Source organism: Panthera tigris, chromosome D1 (genome assembly GCF_018350195.1).
Source record: "Panthera tigris isolate Pti1 chromosome D1, P.tigris_Pti1_mat1.1, whole genome shotgun sequence".
In the NCBI taxonomy this organism is placed as follows: domain Eukaryota; kingdom Metazoa; phylum Chordata; class Mammalia; order Carnivora; family Felidae; genus Panthera; species Panthera tigris.
Window position 1 is genome coordinate 73,860,501 of NC_056669.1, and position 22,951 is coordinate 73,883,451.

Sequence of the window (22,951 nt, forward strand, 5' to 3'; positions counted from 1 at the left end):
TCTCTATGCTACTAGCAGTATAATTGGTTTTTGAGATGTTAGAGATTATATATCCCAAGAAGAGGTTATAGAAAATTTCAAAAAGGACAGTCCCACTGGAAATTACACTTTTTCTTCAAATATTAAAAATTTTACCTTCCCTTTTAATATTTTAAAGTACACATAAAATTCTTTTTTTACTTTTCAGTAGCTAGTTAATTTTTTTTAAGGTTTTAAAATTTACTTTGAGAGAGAGAGGCAGGGAGAGAGAGGGAGAGAGAATCCCAAGCAGGCTCTGCACCATCAACACAGAGCCTGATGTGGGGCTTGATCTCATGAACAGGGAGATCATGACCTGAGCTGAAATCAAGAGGTGGAGGCTTAACCAACTGAGACACCCAGGGGTAGCTAATTAATTTAAAGAGGGAAAACAAAATGCTTTCCTATTACTACCGATTTTATTTTAAAGAAGAAACAATACCTTAAGCTGTGGATCTCTTGAAAACACACCCAGCACAGATTCTGTAAACCAATACTGGACCTTCAGCTTATCATGTTTATTGTAATAAAGAGTAATTTTCTTTTAAAAGTATATTACTTTCAAAATATTCCCAAAGTGCTGAATGTGCTTTTAGATGAGGATCCATAAATTTAAATGATGCATATTGTAGATTGTAGATGAATGTCTACATCTTCTATAGACTTAAAGAACAGTTTAGATATCTCAAGAATGACAAAGAAAATTAGATTTCTTCCCCCTCCTTATCTAACTCCCTAAGGATTCAAATTACAGTGCTAACTGGAAACCGTCTACCTTAACCAAGCAGTTTGTAAGGGTAACTAATAAGATACAGAAGTTCTCAACCCTGTATGTGTTGGCAAAATTGAATGACCTTTCCTTTCAGGTAACTCTGTACTTTAGGATCAAAGTTTTAACTGTTGTTGGAGACCATGGATTGATGATGCACTGCTTTGGAGTTTCTCAGTTGCTGTATCTTCCTTCACTGTGCTTTGGATGACTTCAGATACTCCACTGGATCCAAGGATGCAAGGCAAACTTAAAAACACTTCATTGTTTATATCATAATATCCCTGAAATGAAAAAAAACCCAGGGATTATGATAGAGCTAAATCACTGCAAAAAATTAATATCATAAATATGGATAGCTCCTTTGCTTTTCTAGTTCCAGTACAAGTTGAACTTCTAAAAACTTTTTTCGTTATTTAATTTTTTTTAAATGTAATTTATTGTCAAATTGGTTTCCATACAACACCCAGTGCTCATCCCAACAGGTGTCCTACTCAATGCCCATTACCCACTTTCCCCTCTCCCCCACTCCCCATCAACCCTCAGTTTGTTCTCAGTATTTAAGAGTCTCTTATGGTTAGGGCATCTGGGTGGCTGAGTCGGTTGAGCATCCGACTTCGGCTCAGGTCATGATCTCACGGTTCGTGGGTTCAAGCCCCACGTCGGGCTCTGTGCTGACAGCTCAGAGCCTGGAGCCTGCTTCAGATTCTGTGTCTTCCCCTCTCTGTCCCTCCCCTGCTCACACTTGTCAATCTCTCTCATTAAATAAATAAAAACATTAAATAAATAAAAACATTAAAAAAAATCTCTTATCGTTTGCTTCCTTCCCTAACTTTTTTTTCCCCATTCCCCTCCCCCATGGTCTTCTGTTAAGTTTTTCAGGATGCATATATGAATGAAAACATAGGGTATCTGTCTTTCTCTGCCTGACTTATTTAACTTAGCATAACACTCTCCAGTTTCATCCACGTTGCGACAAATGGCTACATTTCATTCTTTCTCATTGCCAAGTAGTATTCCATTGTATATATAAACCACATCTTCTTTATCCATTCATCAGTTGATGGACATTTAGGCTCTTTGCATAATTTGGTTATTGTTGAAAGTGCTGCTATAAACATTGGGGTACAAGTGCCCCTAGGCATCAGCACTCCTGTATCCCTTGGGTAAATTCCTAGCAGTGCTATTGCTGGGTCATAGGGTAGGTCTATTTTTAATTTCTTGAGGAACGTCCACACTGTTTTCCAGAGTGGCTGCACCAGTTTGCATTCCCACCAACAGTGCAACAGGGTTCCTGTTTTTCTACGTCCTCTCCAGCATCTATAGTCTCCTGATTTGTTGACTTTAGCCACTCTGACCGGCGTGAGGTGGTATCTCAGTGTGGTTTTGACTTGTATTGCCCTGATGAGGAGTGACGTTGAGCATCTTTTCATGTGCCTCTTGGCCTTCTGGATGTCTTCTTTGGAAAAGTGGCTATTCATGTCTTCTGCCCATTTCCTCACTGGATTATTTGTTTTTGGGGTGTGGAGTTTGGTGAGTTCTTTATAGATTTTGGATACTAGCCCTTTATCCGATATGTCATTTGCAAATATCTTTTCCCATTCTGTTGGTTGCCTTTTAGTTTTGTTGATTGTTTCCTTTGCAGTGTAGAAGCTTTTTATCTTCATGAGGTCCCAATAGTTCATTTTTGCTTTTAATTCCCTTGCTTGTGGAGGTGTGTCAAGTAAGAAATTGCTGTGGCTGAGGTCAGAGAGGTTTTTTCCTCCTTTCTCCTCTAGGGTTTTGATGGTTTCCTGTCTCACATTCAGGTCCTTCATCCATTTTGAGTTTATTTTTGTGAATGGTGTAAGAAAGTGGTCTAGTTTCATTCTTTTGCATGTTGCTGTCCAGTTCTCCCAGCACCATTTGTTAGAGATTGTCTTTTTTCCATTGGATATTCTTTCCTGCTTTGTCAAAGATTAGTTGGCCATACATTTGTGGGTCCAATTCTGGATTCTCTATTCTGTTCCACTGGTCTATGTGTCTGCTTTTGTGCCAATACCATACTGTCTTGATGATTACAGCTTTGTAGTAGAGGCTAAAGTCTGAGATTGTGATGCCTCCCACTTTGGTCTTCTTCTTCAATATTACTTTGGCTATTCGGGGTCTTTTGTGGTTCCATACAAATTTTAGGATTACTTGTTCTAGCTTCGAAAAGAATGCTGGTGCAACTTTGATTGGGATTGCATTGAATGTGTAGATTGCTTTGGGTAGTATTGACATTTTAACAATATTTATTCTTCCAATCCATGAGCATGGAATGTTTTCCATTTCTTTGTATCTTCTTCAATTTCCTTCAGAAGCTTTCGTTATTTAATTTCTAAACTCGTTGTTTCAGAAAATTTGTGTGAAATAGGAGGAAGCTGGTCAGAGACAGCCACTTTGTGTGGAGATAAGCTAGGCCCCTGCCATATGGGTAGCAGGCTGTGGGCCAAGAAAAAAGATGGTCAGAGTGGATTCCCTGGGGAGGGGCCCAGTCAAATACAGTAACCTGTTTTAAATTTTCCTTTCCATGTTTTCTTTTCATCCTGATATTCTGAAGTTTTCAAGAAAATTGGTTAAGCATTTGTGCCTTGTCTTAGCTGTGCTTTAGGGACTTTATTCTTGGGATAAAGTGGTAAAGGACAAAGTGAACTGGAGAAGCAGACTGCCAACCAGCTAAAACTAGTTAGCACATCAGTCTGGGGTGACATGGCTGGCTGAGGTGATAAATGACTTTACCAGAAGAACCAGAAGAGCTTTATGGAATATATAAACGTTTCTTGAGGCTTCTCCAAAATTACATGGGGGTGAGGGGCAACCTGGTAGAAATCCAGACTTCCCGTAACCAAGCAGATAGAGTTGAGACCAAACTGTCTCTTCCAGTGTGGTACCCTAAAAGCTAATGACACTGAAGACACCTGGGATACAGTCTGAGCAGCACTTTTTCTGAATTTATATTAATAATATAAAAGTTTAACATATGTAGAGTATAAAAACAGCAATTACCTTTGCTAAAATTGATACAGAATGTACTTTCTTTTTATCATTTACAATACTGTCAACCAGGTCAGCCACTGATAGTCCAACAGACCAGGATCTTTGACCTTTTACCCGTAACACCTCCATGGCTCTAGGTTGCCAAAAAAAATAAAAAATAAGTAAATCTCAGAAAATGCACAAATATGCACAGTTTTACATTGTTTAAGGCCTTAATTAGATGTATTTTTATTCAGAAATAAGACTTCTACAGCAATTGTTAGGAAAGCCTACAGATAATCTAATGACTAAATTTTTCTTAAAATGTCAGGAAGGTAGTTCACAGAGAGAAAATACAAACGGCCTAATAACATAGAAAGAAGCTCACCTCTACCAATATTCAACTACATATGAGTTAGAACAATACACCACTATTGCCTATCAAAATTGGCAAATTTAAGAAGATTGATACCTACTTTTGGAGACGCTTCAGAGAAACAGGCATTCTCTTAACTGCAGTTGAGTGATACAGTCTTTTAGGAGGAAGATTTAGTAACAACTGATCTAGAAATTCCCCTTCAGGGATTTTATTCCACTGCAATATGCTCAAGTATGCAAATATATGCATGTTTGTCTTGGATGAGACAGAAAAAAATTCTGGAAACAACTCATCAAAAGAGCACTCGTTAAATAAATCACTATCCAAATGTAGTACTGTATAGCCCTGAAGAGGAATAAAGTAGATTTATATGACCAATATGGAAACATTTCCAAGATTTATTATTAAGGAAATGAAGCAAGTTGCAAGATAATATGAATAGCATAAACTTATCATTATGCAAGTAATAAAAATAATAATGATAGTTTGCATAAGCACTGGAAAAATGTTTGGACACCTGGACACTAAACTGTTAACAACAGTTGTTTCTGAAGAATGGGATACTCCCAGCTTTTTGCTTTCTACTTTATAGATATCTGCAGTATTTGAAGTTTTATAATAGCAAACATTCTCTATGTAAAAAATAAAAAATGATTTAAGTTAAATAAACATGTTTGAATTTCTTCCTTTTATAATTTCTTCCTTACATATGCAGGATTATGTAGAGAATCAGATTAGAATGGATTATACAGTACACTACTCTTCTCAGTAGGAGAATATTCTTTCCAGTTGTGACAGTCTAAAAACCTTAAGCTGAAGGTTTAGAAACCTAAAAGTCTTGGGGCGGCTGGCTGGCTCAGTAGGTGGAGCATCCAACTTCAGCTCAGGTCCTGGTTTCATGGTTCATGGGTTTGAGCCCTGCATCGGGCTCTCAGGAGCCCACTTCAGAGCCTCTGTCTCCCTCTCTCTCTCTGCCTCTCCCATGCACCCGCTCACTCTCTCTCAAATATAGACATTAAAAAAGCCTTTTTAAAGCTAAAAGTCTACACCATTCAAACTGCAGAAATGTATGTTATTATGTGATGATGGGAAAACAGATGGCATAAAAATACATGGTGCATGGGGCACCTGGGTGGCTCACTTGGTTAAGCATCTGATTCGATCTCAGCTCAGGTCTTGATCTCAGGGTCGTGAGTTTGAGCCCCGCATTGGGCTCCATGCTGGGTGTGGAGCCTACACACACAAAAAATACAATACGTGGTGTGTGGAGTACAACCTGTAAGGCATAGACCCTGGAAGGTGTCTGATCTAAGGGAAAAATACAAGGATCTACGCATTACACTTTTGTTTTTGCCTGAACCTATAATATGGCTTATCCACTCATATTAGACTAGTTCCCAATTAATACATGTTAATTTTAAGTGGTATGGACAAATTCTACATTAAGAAAATTCTTTTTTTAATGTTTATTTTTGAGAGTGAGAGAAACAGAGAGAGAGAAAGAGAGACAGAGTGAGAGAGAAAGAGAAAGAGAGAGAGAGAGAGGGAGAGAGGGAGAGAGAGGAGAGAGAGAGGGAGAGAGAGGAGAGAGAGGGAGACACAGAATCCAAAGCAGGCTCTGTCTGGGCTCCCAGCTGACAAGGGGCTAAAACCCACGACTCACGAGATCATGAGCCGAAGTCAGATGCTTAACCGACTGAGCCACCCAGGCATCCCTATATTAAGAAAATTCTTAATATCCTCAGATGTTGACATATCAAAGTAGGAAATCACTGACTACAAATAGGAAACCTCTTCCACCCTGTATGTGTCCACTGAATATCTGAAATAAAGTTTGCAAAGCACTCTTGGATCTACTTTCAGATAAGAAATCAAAGAGGGGAAAGCACTGCTCCTTTGTACTTTAGAGTTGTCCATACTAGCTAGTTTTGTTTGAGGAAGACTGGTAAAGCAATGCTGTGTACACAGTTGTTATCATGGGAGCTACGAAGTATGTGATTTTCGGTTGGGTAAATGCAGATCGATGCTCAGTGTTACCTGTTGGACAACTGCACTTGAGAGTTAGGACTCATCACTTCTTCTTGGCCACCCCATGTGGGCACTAAAAATTAAAGGAAAAATTAATTATATTTGCCAACAACTCCCTTAGGACTAAGATGTCATAAATGATCATTTGCAGTCAAGGGTATCTGTATTCAACTTGAAACGCTTTCCCCCTTTCTAGCAATAGTTTTCCACTGGGCTTACTGTGCCAAGTACTTGGGGCCTGCAATCCTCCAAAAGGCATGATCCCCTGAGCCTATCTGCGGCCTCCTCACCTGTGCTCTCTCATCAACCCTGGTTCTACAAGGGCAGCGTACTGTCCAAGCAGAAAGCTTTCTTTTCTCAGCAGGCCTCATTGAAAGCACTTGGCATTTGCTCCACTTGGAAATAACACGGAGATTCATTTCGTTCACCAGGTGAGGAATAATTCAGTCACCTATTTTGGCCAGGCTTCCACAGCTGTTAGAGAAGCAGGGTCCTACTTGCTAAGAGGACCTTTTCAGCTACCATTTCATCTCACTATAGCATTTACAAAAACAATTCAAAAATTCAAAACTGTGCACATGAACTATTTACACCACATTTTAATATTAAATAGAAATTGCCAGAAGCATTTTGAAACCCCTTCTAATGGTCATCTATTTCTCATGTGCGTGAAGACAATTATTTGATACAAATCCGTACTTGGGTAGGCAAAACAAAAATACATTTGAATATATAAGACTATGTTTAAGATACAAGTCTTCTAAACTGCATTCAAAATTAGGCCATTTAGCGACAGGTCAGCAACAAAGGACACCCTATGTACCCAGACGACTCTTCTTCAAGCTCATTATAAGCTTGCAGGGGGTAGGGACCATGTGTTCTTTTGTTTCCTCTCACACATTTTTACCACAGTAAAGAATACACAGGAGATGATGCAGAACCGACTTCATGCACAATCCATTATTATATTAACAAAGAGGAAAGCATACTTGCAACAGTTAAATCGAAAACTACGAAAAAAAAAATTGAAAACTACAGAAAAGTTTAAAAGTTTTTATGTTAAAGAAAAAGCAAAACCAAAATTTGTTATATGAAAAATACAAATATATGTGGACAGATTAAGGGAATTTAAAAAAATGTTTTACTTAGAATGGTTATATGTGAATTTTTTTCTAAAAAATTGTTGTGCATTATTGGTATATTCACAATAGGTAGAAAATTGGGGAAATATCTGTAAATGCTGTACTTCAACATTCAGCATGAGATGAATAAAAGGGGCAAGGGAGGAATAAGAGAAGACTCAGAAAGGACACAAAAAATCTGAAATTTAATTATGAGAGAGGGAGAGAGAGAGAAAGAGAGAGAGAGAGAGAGAGAATCACATTCTTTCCTCTCTAGGCCCTGACTTATAAGAGCCATAAAGAAAGAATGGAGAGAAGGGGAGAGCTTCACTATGTTCAACTTTGCTTATGACACAGTTATTAGAATTTTCAATTAAGTTTAGATGGACTTTTTTTTTGCTCATTTACTGCCCAGTCCTTCAAACTTCCTAAATATATGTTCAGCCTATTTTAGGGAGCCCTCTCAAATATTGTAACTAATCAATCCTGATCTTTCTGGCTCCATTCCTTAAGAACAGCAATCCTCTGGCCCCCAAATTTTAATGAACAGTGACCATGGGATGACTCTTTCCCTTGTGTAAGACAGATGACCAAAGCAGATGACCTAACAGTCTGTTCTGAGGTCCAACCCTCAGATTAATCATCATTTGAAGGAGTTATTTACAGTTTACATATGATGTTAATATCATAGCTGAAAATAGCAGCTCCAAAGCATATTTCTGCTGACTATCTAATTTGGGGGGGGGGGGCATAATATGAATGATCTTTGGTCACAAGATAGTATCAACATCATTCATTCCTTTCAAAACACTTTTATTGAGGCCATGCCAAGGTCAAGGAGCTTTTATAGTCTGCTGGAATAAACAGACAGGTAAATATGCAGTTATAACATAATGTGATAATGGTTATAACAGAAGCATGAACTTACTTAACCTGGAGAATTAGGGAAGGCTTCCTGGGAGAGGTGGCACTCAAGCCCAGTCTGAAAGGGTAAGTAGGAGTTAGCCAAGTTCAGGTTAGAATGGAAGGAAGAATCAGGTGCAAAAGCAAGGGGGCATGAGAGTGTACGAATCATTTAGGAAACTGTAGGCTGACCACCTGACTAGCATAGAAGGCCTGGCAGAATGGCGGAAGATGAAACTGGCAAGGGAAGCAAGAAACTGATCCTAAAGAGTTTTGTGTGTCATGGGATTCTTCCCCCAGGCTATAGCTGCCATTTACTTCTGAAATACTTAAAGAGAATTCATTTTATTTGCACACCTGCCATCTTACAACTGTTTCCAAATCCTAATGCTGCTTTACTTCAAAGAGTAGTTTTACGTGTCCTTTTGCCAATTTTCTATTCATCACTGCCTTGTCGATTGCTGTAACAGAAACTACCATTTACTGATTGTTTACACTATGCCAGATACTGTAACTGAATGCTTTAGATTAATTATCTAATTAAGTCACAGCAAAGAAAAAGCACAGCTCTGAAGTCAGACCAGGGTGCAAATCTTACTAGATATGTAATCTTGGGCAAATAACTTAACTTCATTGTCTTAAGCTTGCTCATCCATAAATTTGGAAAACCCCCATCTCCTTTACAGAGTGTTTGTAAACTTTAAGGAGATACGCAACATATTTAATACACATAGTAGGCTTTCAATAAATTATAATTGCTATTATTGTGGTGATGTCACTTATGCAAAAATATAACCAGTTGATGTCTACACATGAAACCAGCAGAGGGAGCCTCTATCCATTTCTGGCTTCAATGCCAAGGTAAGTATACCTATTATGGATATATCCATCTCTGAAACAAAATACAAGACAGGATAAAAAGTGATTTGATGGTGGTGTCTAGACGGGGCACAGGGAGATGGGTTGGGGAGAACATTGGTAGCTTCAGTCATATTGGTAATGTTCTTAATTGAGCACAGATTCATGAATATTCTACTATTATGCTTTAACACACATATGTATTTTTTTATATATGCCAAATAGTATAAAATATTATATTTTAGTGATCCTAATGCATGTGTACCTACATCCCTCTACCTCTTGTTCCCATTTGAGGTTCAACACAGAATTACCATATCCCTTCCTTGTATTTTTATCTTACTTCCCTTGGATCTCTCTCATAGCAAGTTAATGCTGCCTTTCATTATAGTCATTTTCTGTGTTAGATCTAAGCTTCCTAAAGATATAGTCAGGTTCTTACACATCTGTATAGCTCCAACAGCAGACAGCACTGTGCCTTCGGCTTATTTATCAAGTTGCACTATCCTTTATTTTCTCTTTACAATTTGAAATATTAATATGACCATATTGTGAAATATTTTTACTCATTAAAAAATTGTAACTTATTAGGGAAACTGGCTAAATAAATTTTGACATATCCAGTAGTTTAAAAGAATGAGTGAGATCTATATATGTCATTATGCAACCATTCTCACGTCATGTCAATAAATAAAAGGGCAAGGTGCAGGATGATGTATGTCTATTTCAGACATGTGCTTATCTATGCACAGAACATTTCTGGAAGGCTACATAAGAGACTGGTAACTGTGACTGAATCTAGGGAGAGAGCCTGAGTATCTGGCATCAAAGGGAGACTTATTTTTTACTGCATAGATCTTTTTGTACTATTTAATTTTTTGTAATGTGACTGTATGACTTTTTCAACTAAAAGAACAGCTTAATAATTTACACTTTCAATAAGAACATATGCACACAAAATACTCAAATTGGATCAGAATAAACAGCAGTTTAACGAAAGAATAAACATCACGTTTATTGGTTATATGGTTAATTACCATATAGCTAGCAACAGATTTAGCACAAAGGGGTGAAGAAATCACTGTGGAGTGATGTGATCAGGAAAGGCTTCACAATGTAAAACAAGGTCTAAGGAAAGGCTTCACAGTGTGAGTAAGGAGGGCTTGACCTAGACCTCAAAGGATGAGATTTGAGTATGTGGAGAGAGGGGAAGAAGGGCAAAGTTCCCTGGGGCTGAAGCAAAGCTGTGGGGGGGGGCTGGGAGGCACAACACCTGGGTTTTAGTCCTTCTTTGACCCTAAAACTATAGGCTCTTGGGCAAGTCACTCTTACCATCCCTGTATCCATTGGTGGGTCCCTAAAACAAAATGTAATCACTGATCTGTTAGGTCCCTTCCAGCTCTCAAATAATATTACTACATCCTTAATTATAATTGGGAAAGAAGATTAGGGCTAGATTTTGGGACATCTTGAATGCCAAGCAAAGGAATTTAATAGTTTGGTCAGAGGAAGCCAGTGAAAGTTTTTGAAAAGAGGAGTATGATTTAGCAAGACTGAATTAACACATGAAAGCATACAGTACAATTTTGGCTAATATCATTATTAACTTGGCATCATATTTACAGGGTAGACAAGAGGGGAAATAGCAAACTAAATTGGGAGATCTGCAAGAATCAGAGAAGCAAGAGATAAGCATGGCCCAGAACTCAAATGGTACTACTGAGTAAAATATGGGGTCTCAGGTTTGTTTGCAGCCCCAGAGATTCATTACTCTAAGTCATCTGCCCCAAGTTTTTGCTTGCTATCCTTTTCCAGGATCCTATTGATTAGCGTTTAGTGTCAGGGAGCATTTTGAACTTGAAAAGTCATTCTACTCAATCACAGTGTTGGGTTTTGTAAAGGTTTATTCTACAACCTGACTCTTTCTAGTATTGAATTTTCTAGGTAGCCAGTACCAATTTACACAGATTTAAATACTTTTGTATTTTATTAAAATTTTCTCAAAAATTATACAAATACTATATATCCATAGTGACAAAATTAGAAAACACTGACAAATACAAATTTTTTAAAAGTTACCTTTAAGCCAGTTTTAACCACTGTTAATATTTTGTTTTAATGACATCAAAGCATATAGGAACCTTTAAATTCTAAGGAAATAGTTTTGAGAAGGTGATTTGCTTTGTGGCACTGTGGACTGACTCTCATTTAACTTTTAGTGTGCATGGTCTTTTTCCAGATCTCCAGTTAAAAGATCACCTCCTCATAGGCAGAGTTCTTTTTCACATTGTGCTCTACCCCATAGGACCTACATGCTAAATAAAGCAATAGTAACAATAGTAATGTCATTTAAATGATGAAGCAATGATTAACTGCCCCCAAATTACCTTTTCAACATATCACTCTCATGCTCAAATACCTCTAATGCGTTCCCTCTGCCTGAGAATCACTTTCCAACTCTTCAATCAGGTATTCAAGGATCTCCAAAATGTGATTTCACCCAGGCTTATCTGGTTGAAATTCTCTGCGACATCTAGTTTAGATTTTTTTTTTATCCCACGCACATGCCATACTTAACATACTATGTGCCTTTGTCTGCTTCTGATTTCCCATTCCTGGAATATCTTTCCCACTCTTTGCTCTCTATTCAAATCCTATTCATTCTTTCAAAGTCCAGTTCAATAACGGCCTGTACAGAATTTTCTCCAGTCATTTCAATTCAGGTTAAATGCTCACTCATAAGCTAAGCACTGTAAGTCTATAATACTCATTCTGGCACTTAATGAAATACTTTCCTATGCTTTCACTGTTAGCTAAAATATCATGTAAATATTTTTCTTACCATTCTAAAATAATTTTTAAGTATGATGAAGAAAGAGATCATGCTCTATGCCTCTTTTATTTCATACTAACATTCTATACAGTAGTGAGTACAGAGTAGGCACTTATATAGTTGTTTAAACAAATAAAAATGAACAAAATGAGGATAAAGAGCACTTCTGTCACCTGACCAACCTCACTTTATAGCTTAAGGGAAACAGTAAAGGAGTAAAAGGAAGAGATTCTCAAGCTGAATAGGGAAAGTATTCTTTTGGGATAGGAAAGGGGCTTTCCAGTCTGAGGAATGGTATGCTTTTTGTGGTAGGAAGAGAACAAGTGGCTGGTGAAAAAGGCCATAAAGATAAAGAAAGGGTGAAAATCCTGTTTAAAAAGGTGAGAAACAGACAGGGAGGGTGGTACCTAGGAAGAAAGTCTGAACTTAGGAAACATAAGCAACAATGAAGTGTGGGGAGAATAAAGGAAAGAGTTCTATATATGCTTTAGGGTTTTTTAAAACGTGGCTCTCTAGAAAATGAAACTTTCAAATTAATCCTGGACTCTGAAACTCAACTAAAAAATATGAAACTAATCTTAAACTTACAGAAAAGTAAATAAATGAGAATGACATACTTGAAGAGTCTACTCACAATACAGGGCCTATAAAACAAAAGCCAAGTAAGTGCAACTATTCTGGAATCTTCAGATATATCTGAATATCATGGCCTCTGGTGACTTAGGTTGTCAATATAACGAATTAAAATATATTTCTTACCTTTGTCTTCTCCCTGCTCACCAATAACCCATACTTGTTTTCCTGACATTTGTGCCTTCAAAACATTTGTAATAATGTACTGTAATCTCTGTGAATCCAGATTACATCCAATTCCAATCACTCGATTTGTAGGAAATGCACTCAGTTTCCACGTCACATAAGTCATGATTTCCACTAAATATTGCACACAAGGTGAAAATGTAAAGATTTTAAAAATACACTTCTAGCCTAGTTCTCATAAACAAAATATTTATTATTAAAAACTTTTTTAATGTTTATTTATTCTTTGAGAGAGAGACAGAACATGAGCAGGGGAGGGGCAGAGAGAGGGAAACACAGAATCAGAAGTAGGCTCCAGGCTCCGAGCTGCTAGCACAGAGCCCGACGCAGGGCTTGAACTCATGAACTGCGAGATCATGACCTGAGCTAAAGTCGGACGCTTATGCTACTGAGCCACCCAGGTGCCCCAAAATATTTATTATTTTAATAAGCATAGTAGAGCTTCTACATATTTTTTTAGGTCCTAAATGCACTTTGAGGCATTTTTAATGTATACTAAAAACACTAACCAGGTTTCAACATGATTTTACATAACTTTGTTGTTTAATATAAATTAAGAGTGGAAAATAAATATTTTCCTAGTTAAGTAAGAAAGATGAAAACTGGGTATAGAAAGCCAGAAAAAAATGCTTGTTTTTCATCGATCAAGTTCTCTTTTATATCTTTTTTTCCTTTCTTTAAAAAAAATTTTTTTTTTAATGTTTATTTATTTTTGAGAGAGAAAGAGAGAGTGAGCAGGGAAGGGGCAGAGAGGAGAGGGAGAGAGAATCCCAAGCAGGCCTCATGCCGCCAGCATGGAGCCCAATGCGAGACTTAAACTCACAAATCACAAGATCATGACCCGAGCCAAAACCAAGAGTCAGATGTTCAACCCCCTGAGCCACCTAGGCACTGCTCTTTTATATCTATCTTAAGGTGAATTTCTATTTTTAAATTAAAATAATGATCATATACTCCCACTATGCAGTGCAACATTATGAACAAGCAAAAACACAACTACTTTTTTCTGCCATGCCAAAAGGATGTCAGGAATTAAAGAGACTAGTGTCCCTCAAACAATTACTACAGAAAAACAATCAAAATGTACACCATACCCTTATACTGGGAACATTAAGAAACTCTGTTCACCAATTTGAGTTCGATACCACCCAATTCTTTGATAATATTTCTTTTTCTTAGTAAACCAGTTCCCAAAACACTTTGTAATATACAAAAAGTTAGAAACACAGTGGCACGCCCACTAGCATTTTACAACACTTTAGAATTAATAAAATATCTTTCATATAAGCCACTGCATTTTTCTCTTTGGTGTTTAACCATTTTCTCACTGAAGGAGACATGGCCAACAACCTGGAACAGAATGATGGTGATATGTCACAAAAAATAGTTAAGGTAAAAGCTTCTAGTTAATGCCAGTCATAAGAAGTAACTGGTTGACCGGATATGGACGTACTGTATTGTTCGGTATAAGAGCAATTTGAATAGTCTAGCTGCCCTTTTATAATCTAGTTTTATGACTTTTATCAGTACTGGCAATTATATTGATACACTGGACCATGACAGTAATTAAAAATAAAACTATTTACCTGGTTGAGATGCAACAAGCAGGATACCATGTTGACTATAGTGTCCCAGAGCTGGGACAAGGGCTCTGAACATATCCACATTGCTTTGTACCACATCAAGGTAGGACTGAGAACTACCCAAAGAGTTGACTGTGAAGATCACCACCTTGGAATGAGCAGAGGCAGACAAATCTAATGAATAAAAAGAAACAGTCTGAGCTCAAGATCTAGGTTTTCGTCGAGTTCTTGTTCTTGTTTTTCTGATTCTTTTCTACAAGTGGAGAGCCTTTAGGTATATTTGCCTCCAGATCAATCCATATCCATAGAAATACACAGAGTGCTGAGGTTTGCTTCCAGAAAGATGATTAAGAGCAAGAGTGTATTCCAAAGGGAGAAAGAGAACAAAGGGGGATAAAGAAAATAAAGTACAGGACTCAGAAGCTAAAAACAAGGGCTTAAGTTTTTTCTGTAATGCACAACTTTCCTACAAAAAATAAGTAATGTGCTATAGGCAAAATGAACCTATAATCAATTAGGTCACTGAGTTTTAAATTGTGAGTTTAGGAGTCCTAGAGTTCCTTGACAGTGACTCACAGGCCATGTGGAAGGAGTGGGAATAAGTGGAAAGAAGGCTGGTAGGCACAGCTCCATGCTGTTTACTTTGACTTCTCTAAGCAGTGTAGTTCTGCTTGTATCTGTTTTACTTATGAAGGATTCTACTCGAAAGAGGAAAAACATGGTCAGAAAATCTTTAAATCAAGGTAAAATGTCTTAGCTCATTTTTTACAGACTTTTCCTTATACTGAAGCCAGTATCCTTGGTTTTAGGTTCCTCTTTCAATGGGACTAGGTAAGCAACTGTTACGACTTAAGAAAAGCTGTTCTCTAGAGTTCGCTCCTCTGATCCTGAAGCACACAACATGCAATTTTACAACTACATTACTCTCTATTACACAATGTGCTCTATAGTTAAGTACATGTCAAAACAGCGGCCAGACTTTATCAGCATCAGAGACAACAGAAAAATAACACAGTAGATGGCATTAGTCAACATTTGTAAATTAATATTAGCATCCCAGGGAGACAAGGAGTAGATTCCAGTGTTTATATTCTTAATTAAGCCCCTACGGCCATCTCTCTAAACCAGTTTCAGAAGGAAACACTTGTGCAATATATCCTCTGGGAAATGTACTTTCCAAGTTTAGCTCCTATTCTGATGCTGTCGTGGGGATAGGAGATCCAAAAGCTGAGTCCTGGATTTTAATGATGGTTCTTCATGAGTACTCTTAAATAATTCCTGTTGGAATTCCTGTTGGAGTTCCTGTTCTAGTATTTAGAGTAGATACCTGGTGATGAGTCAAAACCTCAAGAGTTGGAAGGTATATAGTTAACACTTCCAGACCACTTCTATATGCCAGGTACTATTCTCAGAGCTTTCTATGTATTTACTCATTTAATCTAATCTACAACACACTATGGGGTCATAGCCCCCATTTTGCAGACAAGGAATATGAGGCACAGATGAGTAATTTACTCAGTTGTAGAGCTAGCAAGTGTCAGACCCAGAATTCAAGCCCAGGCAGCCTGGCTGTAGAGTACTGTTAAGCACCATGCTATGTTTAGAAACTGAGCCCCAAACCCTCATAAAGACGAGGAAACTGATGTTTACAGAGATTAGGTGACTTGTCCATATTACCAAATTACCAGTGAACAGTTCAATTTATGATCTTACAATTTGGTCCCAACCTATTTTGCGAGGATCATTTTATCTTCTTTCCCCCTTTAGCTTTCTCTACTTTGAATGATACATATACCCTTGCCCTCAAGGTTGCCTCATGAATAAATAAAGTAGTAGCTGTCTAAAAGGATTTCAAAAGTACAAGAAAGGCTTCCTACTCCATAAGGTTTCCTAAGCTCCCAGGCCTTTTATTCTCTTCCTTTGAGCCTAGAAGCTAGTATTTCTTGTACTCTCCTAGGTAGACCTTTGGCTTAAGTAGAATTGGTCCCTATTCTTCCCCACCATGTTTCTCTCACTTTCCCGATAAGAACTTTACTCAAATTCTTTCTTTCTTTTTTTATATTTATTTATTTATTTTTGAGAGACAGCATGCACATGAGCCAGGGAAGGGCAGAGAGAGAGGGTGACAGAGAATCCCAAGCAGATTCCGTGCTGTCAGTCCAGAGCCTGACACAGGGCTCAAACTCACAAACCATGAGATCGTGACCTGAGCCAAAACCAAGAATCGGATGCTTAACCGACTGAGGCACCCAAGCGCCCCTCAAATTCTTTCTAGCTGGAATGTTTCTCACTTCACTCACCACATGCTAGGTAGATATCTGTTTAACTGTCTACTACATTAAACATGTTATGAGCTCTGTGAGAGCAGGCACTGTTTGTGTCTTACTTATCTTTCCATCTCCAAGATCTAGATACTTAGCAACAGCTACATGCCCCCAGGGCACCCCTGGACCCTTTTATTATACCATACAGAAAAACAAACTTAAAATGCATTAAAGACCAGGGGTGCCTGGGTGGCTCAGTTGGTTAAGCGTCTGACTCTTGGTTTCAGCCCAAGTCACGAAATCAGTTTTGTGAGTTCAAGCCCCGTGTCAGGCTCTGCACGGCAGCACGGAGCCTGCTTGAGATTCTTTCTCTCCCTCTCTCTCTGCCCCTCCCCCACTTGTGCTATCTCTGTCTCTCTCAAAATAAACTTAAAAAAACCTTTTTAAATGGACTAAAGACCTAAATGTGAGACATAAAACCATAAAATTCCTAGAAGAAAACATAAGCAGTAATTTCTTTGACAACAGCCACAGATACATTTTTCTAGATAGATCTCTTCTAGTAAGAGAAACAAAAGCAAAATTAAGCTATTGGGTCTACACCGAAATAAAAAGTTTCTGCACAGTGAAGAAAATGACCAACAAAACAAAACAAAAAGGCAACCTACTGAATGGGAGAAGATATTTGTAAATGATGTAACTGATAAAGCATTAATATCCAAAATATATAAAGAATTTATGCAACTTGGGGCACCTGGGTGGCTCAGTCAGTTAAGCGTTCAACTTTGGCTCAGGTCATGATCTCACGGTTCATGAGTTCAAGCCCCACATAGGGTTCTGTGTCGACAGCCTCAGATTCCGTGTCTCCCTCTTCTCTCTGCCCCTCCCCTGCTCACTCTCTCTCTCTCCCTCAAAAATAAATACACGTTAAGAATTTATGCAACTCGACACCAAAAAAAACACATCAATCCAATTAATAGGGAGAGGACAAGAATAGACATTTTTCCAAAGAAGACATACAGATGGCCAACAAGACACATGAAGAGATGCTCAACATTGCTCATCAGCAGGGAAACGCAAATTAAAACCACAAAGAGATATTACTTTGCACTTGTCAGAATGGTTAAAATAAAAAAGATGAGAAATAATAAGCATCGCAAGGACATGGAGAAAAAAGGAACCCTCATTCAGTGTTGGTGGGAATGTGAACTGGTGCAGTCACTGTGGAAAATTAGTATGGAGCTTCCTCAAAAAAGTTAAAAATAAACTTACCATATGATCTAGTAATTCCACCACTAGGTATTTACCCAAAGAAAAAGAAAACACTAATTCAAAAGGATCTATATTTATTGCAGCATTATTTACAGTAGTCAAGACATGAAGCAACTCAAGTGTCCATCAATAGATGAATGGATAAAGATTGTATATATATGTGTGTGTGTGTGTGTCTATACATATACATATGTACATATACATATATGCATATATATACACACATATATACGTATACATATATACATATACACACACACATATATATACACACACACATACATATACACAACACACACACAATAGAATATCACTCAGCTATATAAAAGGATGAAATCGTGCCATTTATAACATGGATGGACTTACAGGGTATAATACTAAGTGAAATAAGTCAGAGAAAGATAAATGTAGAATTGAAGAAACAAAGCAAATGAACAAAGAAAAGAAACAAAAAAATCATACTCTTAACTACAAAGAACAAACAGAGGGTTACCAGAGCAGAGATCGGTGGATGGAATCGGTGAAGTAGGTTAAGAGTAAGCTTATCTTGATGTAAGAGTAGGTGAATGTGGTTAAGAGTAAGCTTATCTTGAGGAACACTAAAAAATGTATAGAATTGTTGAACCACTATATTGTACACGTGAAACTAATGTAACACTGTATGTTAATTATACTTAAATAAAAAATAAAATTAAGTTTAAAAGAAGTTGCTGACTTAATATGGGGAAAAAAGATTGTACAGTCGTAAAGAAAGTTAAGGACCTTAAGCATAATTATGTGAAGATATGATATCATTTACAAGGTTAAGGATCATAATAAAAGTTTATTCAATAACAATTAGTTCAATATACCTCTGCTAAGGTTCCTGTCATGCCAAGCATAATTATACAAGGCCCTAAGAACACAAGGTTAATGACATATTGTCCTTGCCCTAGATATAATACAGTAGGGCTCAAGGGTTAGAATGGAGGGCTTCAGAGTGAGATTGCCTGCTCCAAATCCTAACTTTATACCACTTACTTAATTAGCGTAGTGATGTTTCCTCCTGGGTCAGGGGTGCATCTGGACCTCCAGGACAGAAACCTCTTACCTCTATCCCAGCTGCATAGGTAGCCCAGAAAAACTACATCCTTCCTGCCAAGCCACTGGTTCCCAAACAACAGGCCCTAGACCAGTGCTTGTTTAGTTATAGTAGGGGATATCAATCCATCATCAAGCATGTCAAAAGACCCAGCAAATATTTCATGCTCCGATATACCACTGTTCTCAGATTATGAGGATGATGTTGATGAATGAAATACACATTGATTTTACTTTTTTATTTATTTATTTATTATTTTTTTTAATGTTTATTTTTGAGACAGAGACAGAGCATGAACAGGAGAGGGGCAGAGAGAGAGGGAGACACAGAATCTGAAACGGGCTCCAGGCTCTGAGCTGTCAGCACAGAGCCCAACGCGGGGCTCGAACTCACAGACTGTGAGATCATGACCTGAGCCGAAGTCGGACGCTTAACCGACTGAGCCACCCAGGCGCCCCAATACACATTGATTTTAAACCACTGCTGAATTATTTTATTCAAAACCATGGAAAATCAATCAAATAACAATGTCCAAATGCTGTGGAGACCTCACTGAAGTATTCTAGCTTAGTATATCAGTCTGAATATACTGGAGACAGTACAAATATTTTCATTTCTCTGGTATATTGCTAAACCATTCTAACTGTAATAAAAATTACATAAAAATATGTTCCTTTCAAATTATTTTTCTCTAGGACACAAAATTTTAGAAATGATGATGACCCTTAATTTAGAAATTGTGTTAAGTTGATAGCTACTAAAAATCTTCCTATGTTGGCAGGGGAGGGAACTACCAAAGAATGACTTCTCAGTAGCTTTGGGCATTATTTCAGTCAATGACTGGAAGGGATATTTTTGTCTGATGAATAGAGGTAGACTTTTTTTTTTTTAATGTTATACAAGAATACTCCTATTAAAAAATAAGGTAGGAAATCACTGCTCAGTTCAAGTGAGTGCCTTTAACAATTACTTCCACAGTGGTCTGGGTTTGGAGCTATAGAAACAACACTGAAACTTTCTAAGATTTACTATATGTGGCAAACTAAAGCCATGAACTAAGTACGTTATGCCACATCTCTATCTTTAGGGAGGCTTTTCTTAAAAATAAAAGGTATATCTATTGATAAAATGTCTCAGGAAGAGAAAAAAATGATACAACATAAATTTCAATATCAATACTAAAATCATGAAGAGTAATAAGTGATTTGGCATTAGGATTACTCTGGAAGGTTTCCCAGAGAAAAGGTGACTCAAGGTTAAGTATGAAGGGCATGTTGAGGCTAATGAAGAAGTATTTATCTGAGGTAAGTGTAAAGGGTGAAAGGAGGCAAAAAAAGGGCTTCAGTCAAGATTCTTTATTTCAATACAGTGAATTTCAAAAATTTGATTGTGACCCATGCCATGAGATGGACATGCTATGAAATACGTTTTCTATTGCAACCCAAGACATAATATATGCATATGTATATATACAAAGCAAAAACATTACAGAAAATACCCTTAATACTACTCTGATATTTTCTATTCTAGTTAATTTTTATCAAATGCTGGTCGTAGTCCCCTGTGCTGATTCCACAATCTGCAATAATGTCACTACTTATAACTTTTAGAACACTTTAATGAGTATAAGAATTACCTGAGCTACTTATCTAAAATGTAGATTCCCAGGCTCCACTCCTAGAAATTCGGGATCCATAGCCTAGGGTGGACGCCAGGCATCTGTAATTTTAAGGTGGTTCTGATATAAGAGATTAGCCCACAAGCCATGTTTTACGAACCACTGGCTATTGAGCATATTTTGCTTTACTGCATATGTCAACAACACTTTATTTTTTATTTATTTTTAAATGTTTTTTATTTTGAGAGAGTATGCACACATGCATGAGTGGGGGAGGGGCAGACAGAGAGAGAGAGAGAGAGAGAGAGAGAGAGAGAGAGAGAGAGAAAGAATCCCAAACAGGCCCCATGCAGTCAGCACAGAGCCCAACATGGGGCTTGATCCCATCCTACAAACCAAACTGTGAAATCATGACCTCAGCTAAAATCAAGAGTCAGATGTTTAACCAACTGAGCCACCCAGGTGCCCCAACAACACATTATTTTTAAATTTACAACTACTGAACACTTTTTTCTCCATGCATAAGCATGCATATATCCATACACACAAACATTTATGTTTGTATATACACAGACTATTTCTGGAGTGAATCATGTAAAACTGGTAACAAACTTACAATTGAAATCCTAAATTTAGCCTCTTACTAACTGCATGTCCTAAGCCACAATCTCTCTGAGTCACCTATAAAATAAAGTAAGAATGGGGCACCTGGGTGGCTCAGTCGGTTAAGCGTCCAACTTTGACTCAGGTCATGGGTTCGAGCCTCACATTGGGCTCTGGGCTGACAGCTCAGAGCCTTGAGCCTGTTTCAGATTCTGTGTCTCCCTCTCTCTCTGCCCCTCCCCCACTCATGCTCTGTCTCCGTCTCAAAAATAAAAATTTAAAAAAATTTTTAAATAAATAAAATAAGAAAAGTAACAGTGTGTGAATATATGTAAAGTATCTAGCATATATTACTGATTCCTTAAAAAATGGCAACTATTATTATTAAGAGATAACAGATAAACTAATAGTAAACATGATAATATAATAAACATAATAACCATGATCAAAATATAGGACAATGATCCAATTAGCTATATTTAATATAGGATAAAAGTAATCAAGAGAAAGGAAAAAGGAGTACTTATATACTGTTGATCAGAGTATTAATTGGTACAACTTTTTGGGGAACAATTTTAGCAATATAAATTTTAAAAACACGTATCTTTTGACCCAGTAATTCTACTTTATCCAGCTAGTTAGGGAAGTACACTAAAATTTTTGCATTACAATGTTCTCTTCACTATTATTTGTAAGCACAAAAAACCCCCACAAAAACAAACTAAATATCTCCCAACAGGAGACAGATACCCATCTGACAAAATATTATGAAGCTATTCAAAGAAATAGAGCTATTTAGATCTACATGTGCTGTTAATAAAGATCTTTGAAAGCATACGATTAATTCACCAATAATTTAAACACAGAATTGCCACGAGCCAGCAGTTCTACTTCTGGGTTATACCTAAAACAAGTGAAAACAGTTATTCAAACAAAAACTTGTACATAAACTTTCACTGCAGCACTATTCACAACAGCAAAAAGATGCAGCCCAAAGGTCCATCGACTGATAACAACAGACAAATAAAATGTGGTACATCCATACCATGGAGTATTATTCAGCCATATAAAGAATGATGTACTGATACATGCTACGATGTGGATGAATTTTGAAAACATTATGTTAAGTGAAAGAAACGAAATACAAAAGGCCACATATTGTATGATTCCATTTATACGAAATATTTAGAATAGGCAAATCCACATAGCAGACTGACGGCTGCCAGAGCCTGGGGAGAGGGAAAATGGGGAGTGATTGCTTAATGTGTACACGGTTTCCTTTTGAGACGATGAAAATGTTCTAGAACTAGATAGTGGTAATGGCTGTGGAACACTATGAATGCCCTAAATGTCACTATCGATAAATTTTACGTTATATGTATTTCAGCACAAAATAAAAATAAAGGAATGAAAATATTAAAACAAGTGCAGAACAGTTTCCCATCTGACTCCTGAAGCAACGACTCTTAATAATTTCTCTGTATTTCTCCAGAGTTAGTCTACGCATACACAAGCATAACTGTTTGTGTATATATGCATATGTATTTGCATGCTCACCTGGTTATATGTGTATTCCTCCTCCAAATGTTTTAATAGCTATTTTGAAAAAGTCCAAATGGAGCCAAAGCACAACTCTAGGATGGCCGGTTGCAGTCATCGATACCTGCCATGATGGAGCATTCCTCAAATTTCCAAACTATTGACTTTAATTTCCCAAAATTATTAATATACTTCTCTCCATATTATGGAATGTATTTATGAGATGTTAGTTAACATTATATTTAAAATTCTTCATGTAATAGTGA

General features: G+C 37.3%; 1 protein-coding gene across 7 annotated transcripts in view; it reads right to left on the reverse strand.

Moving 5' to 3' along the window:
- Positions 1 to 391: 391 nt before the first annotated feature.
- The window catches only part of UEVLD (UEV and lactate/malate dehyrogenase domains), a 51,540-nt gene continuing 28,980 nt past the window's right edge, over positions 392 to 22,951 (reverse strand). For 4 of the 7 annotated variants that reach the window (XM_007098440.2, XM_042957363.1, XM_042957364.1 and 1 more), the window contains 5 exons: positions 14,312 to 14,482; positions 12,666 to 12,839; positions 6,201 to 6,264; positions 3,815 to 3,938; positions 392 to 1,071 (listed from right to left, as the gene is read on the reverse strand). In XM_007098440.2, the coding sequence (XP_007098502.2) occupies positions 904 to 1,071; positions 3,815 to 3,938; positions 6,201 to 6,264; positions 12,666 to 12,839; positions 14,312 to 14,482 (701 nt within the window). In that variant the 3' untranslated portion in view covers positions 392 to 903. Of the gene's footprint in view, positions 1,072 to 3,814; positions 3,939 to 6,200; positions 6,265 to 12,665; positions 12,840 to 14,311; positions 14,483 to 22,017; positions 22,051 to 22,703; positions 22,810 to 22,951 lie in introns of those variants that run through there. The other 3 variants (XR_006207981.1, XR_006207980.1, XM_042957366.1) reach the window with 3 other exon arrangements.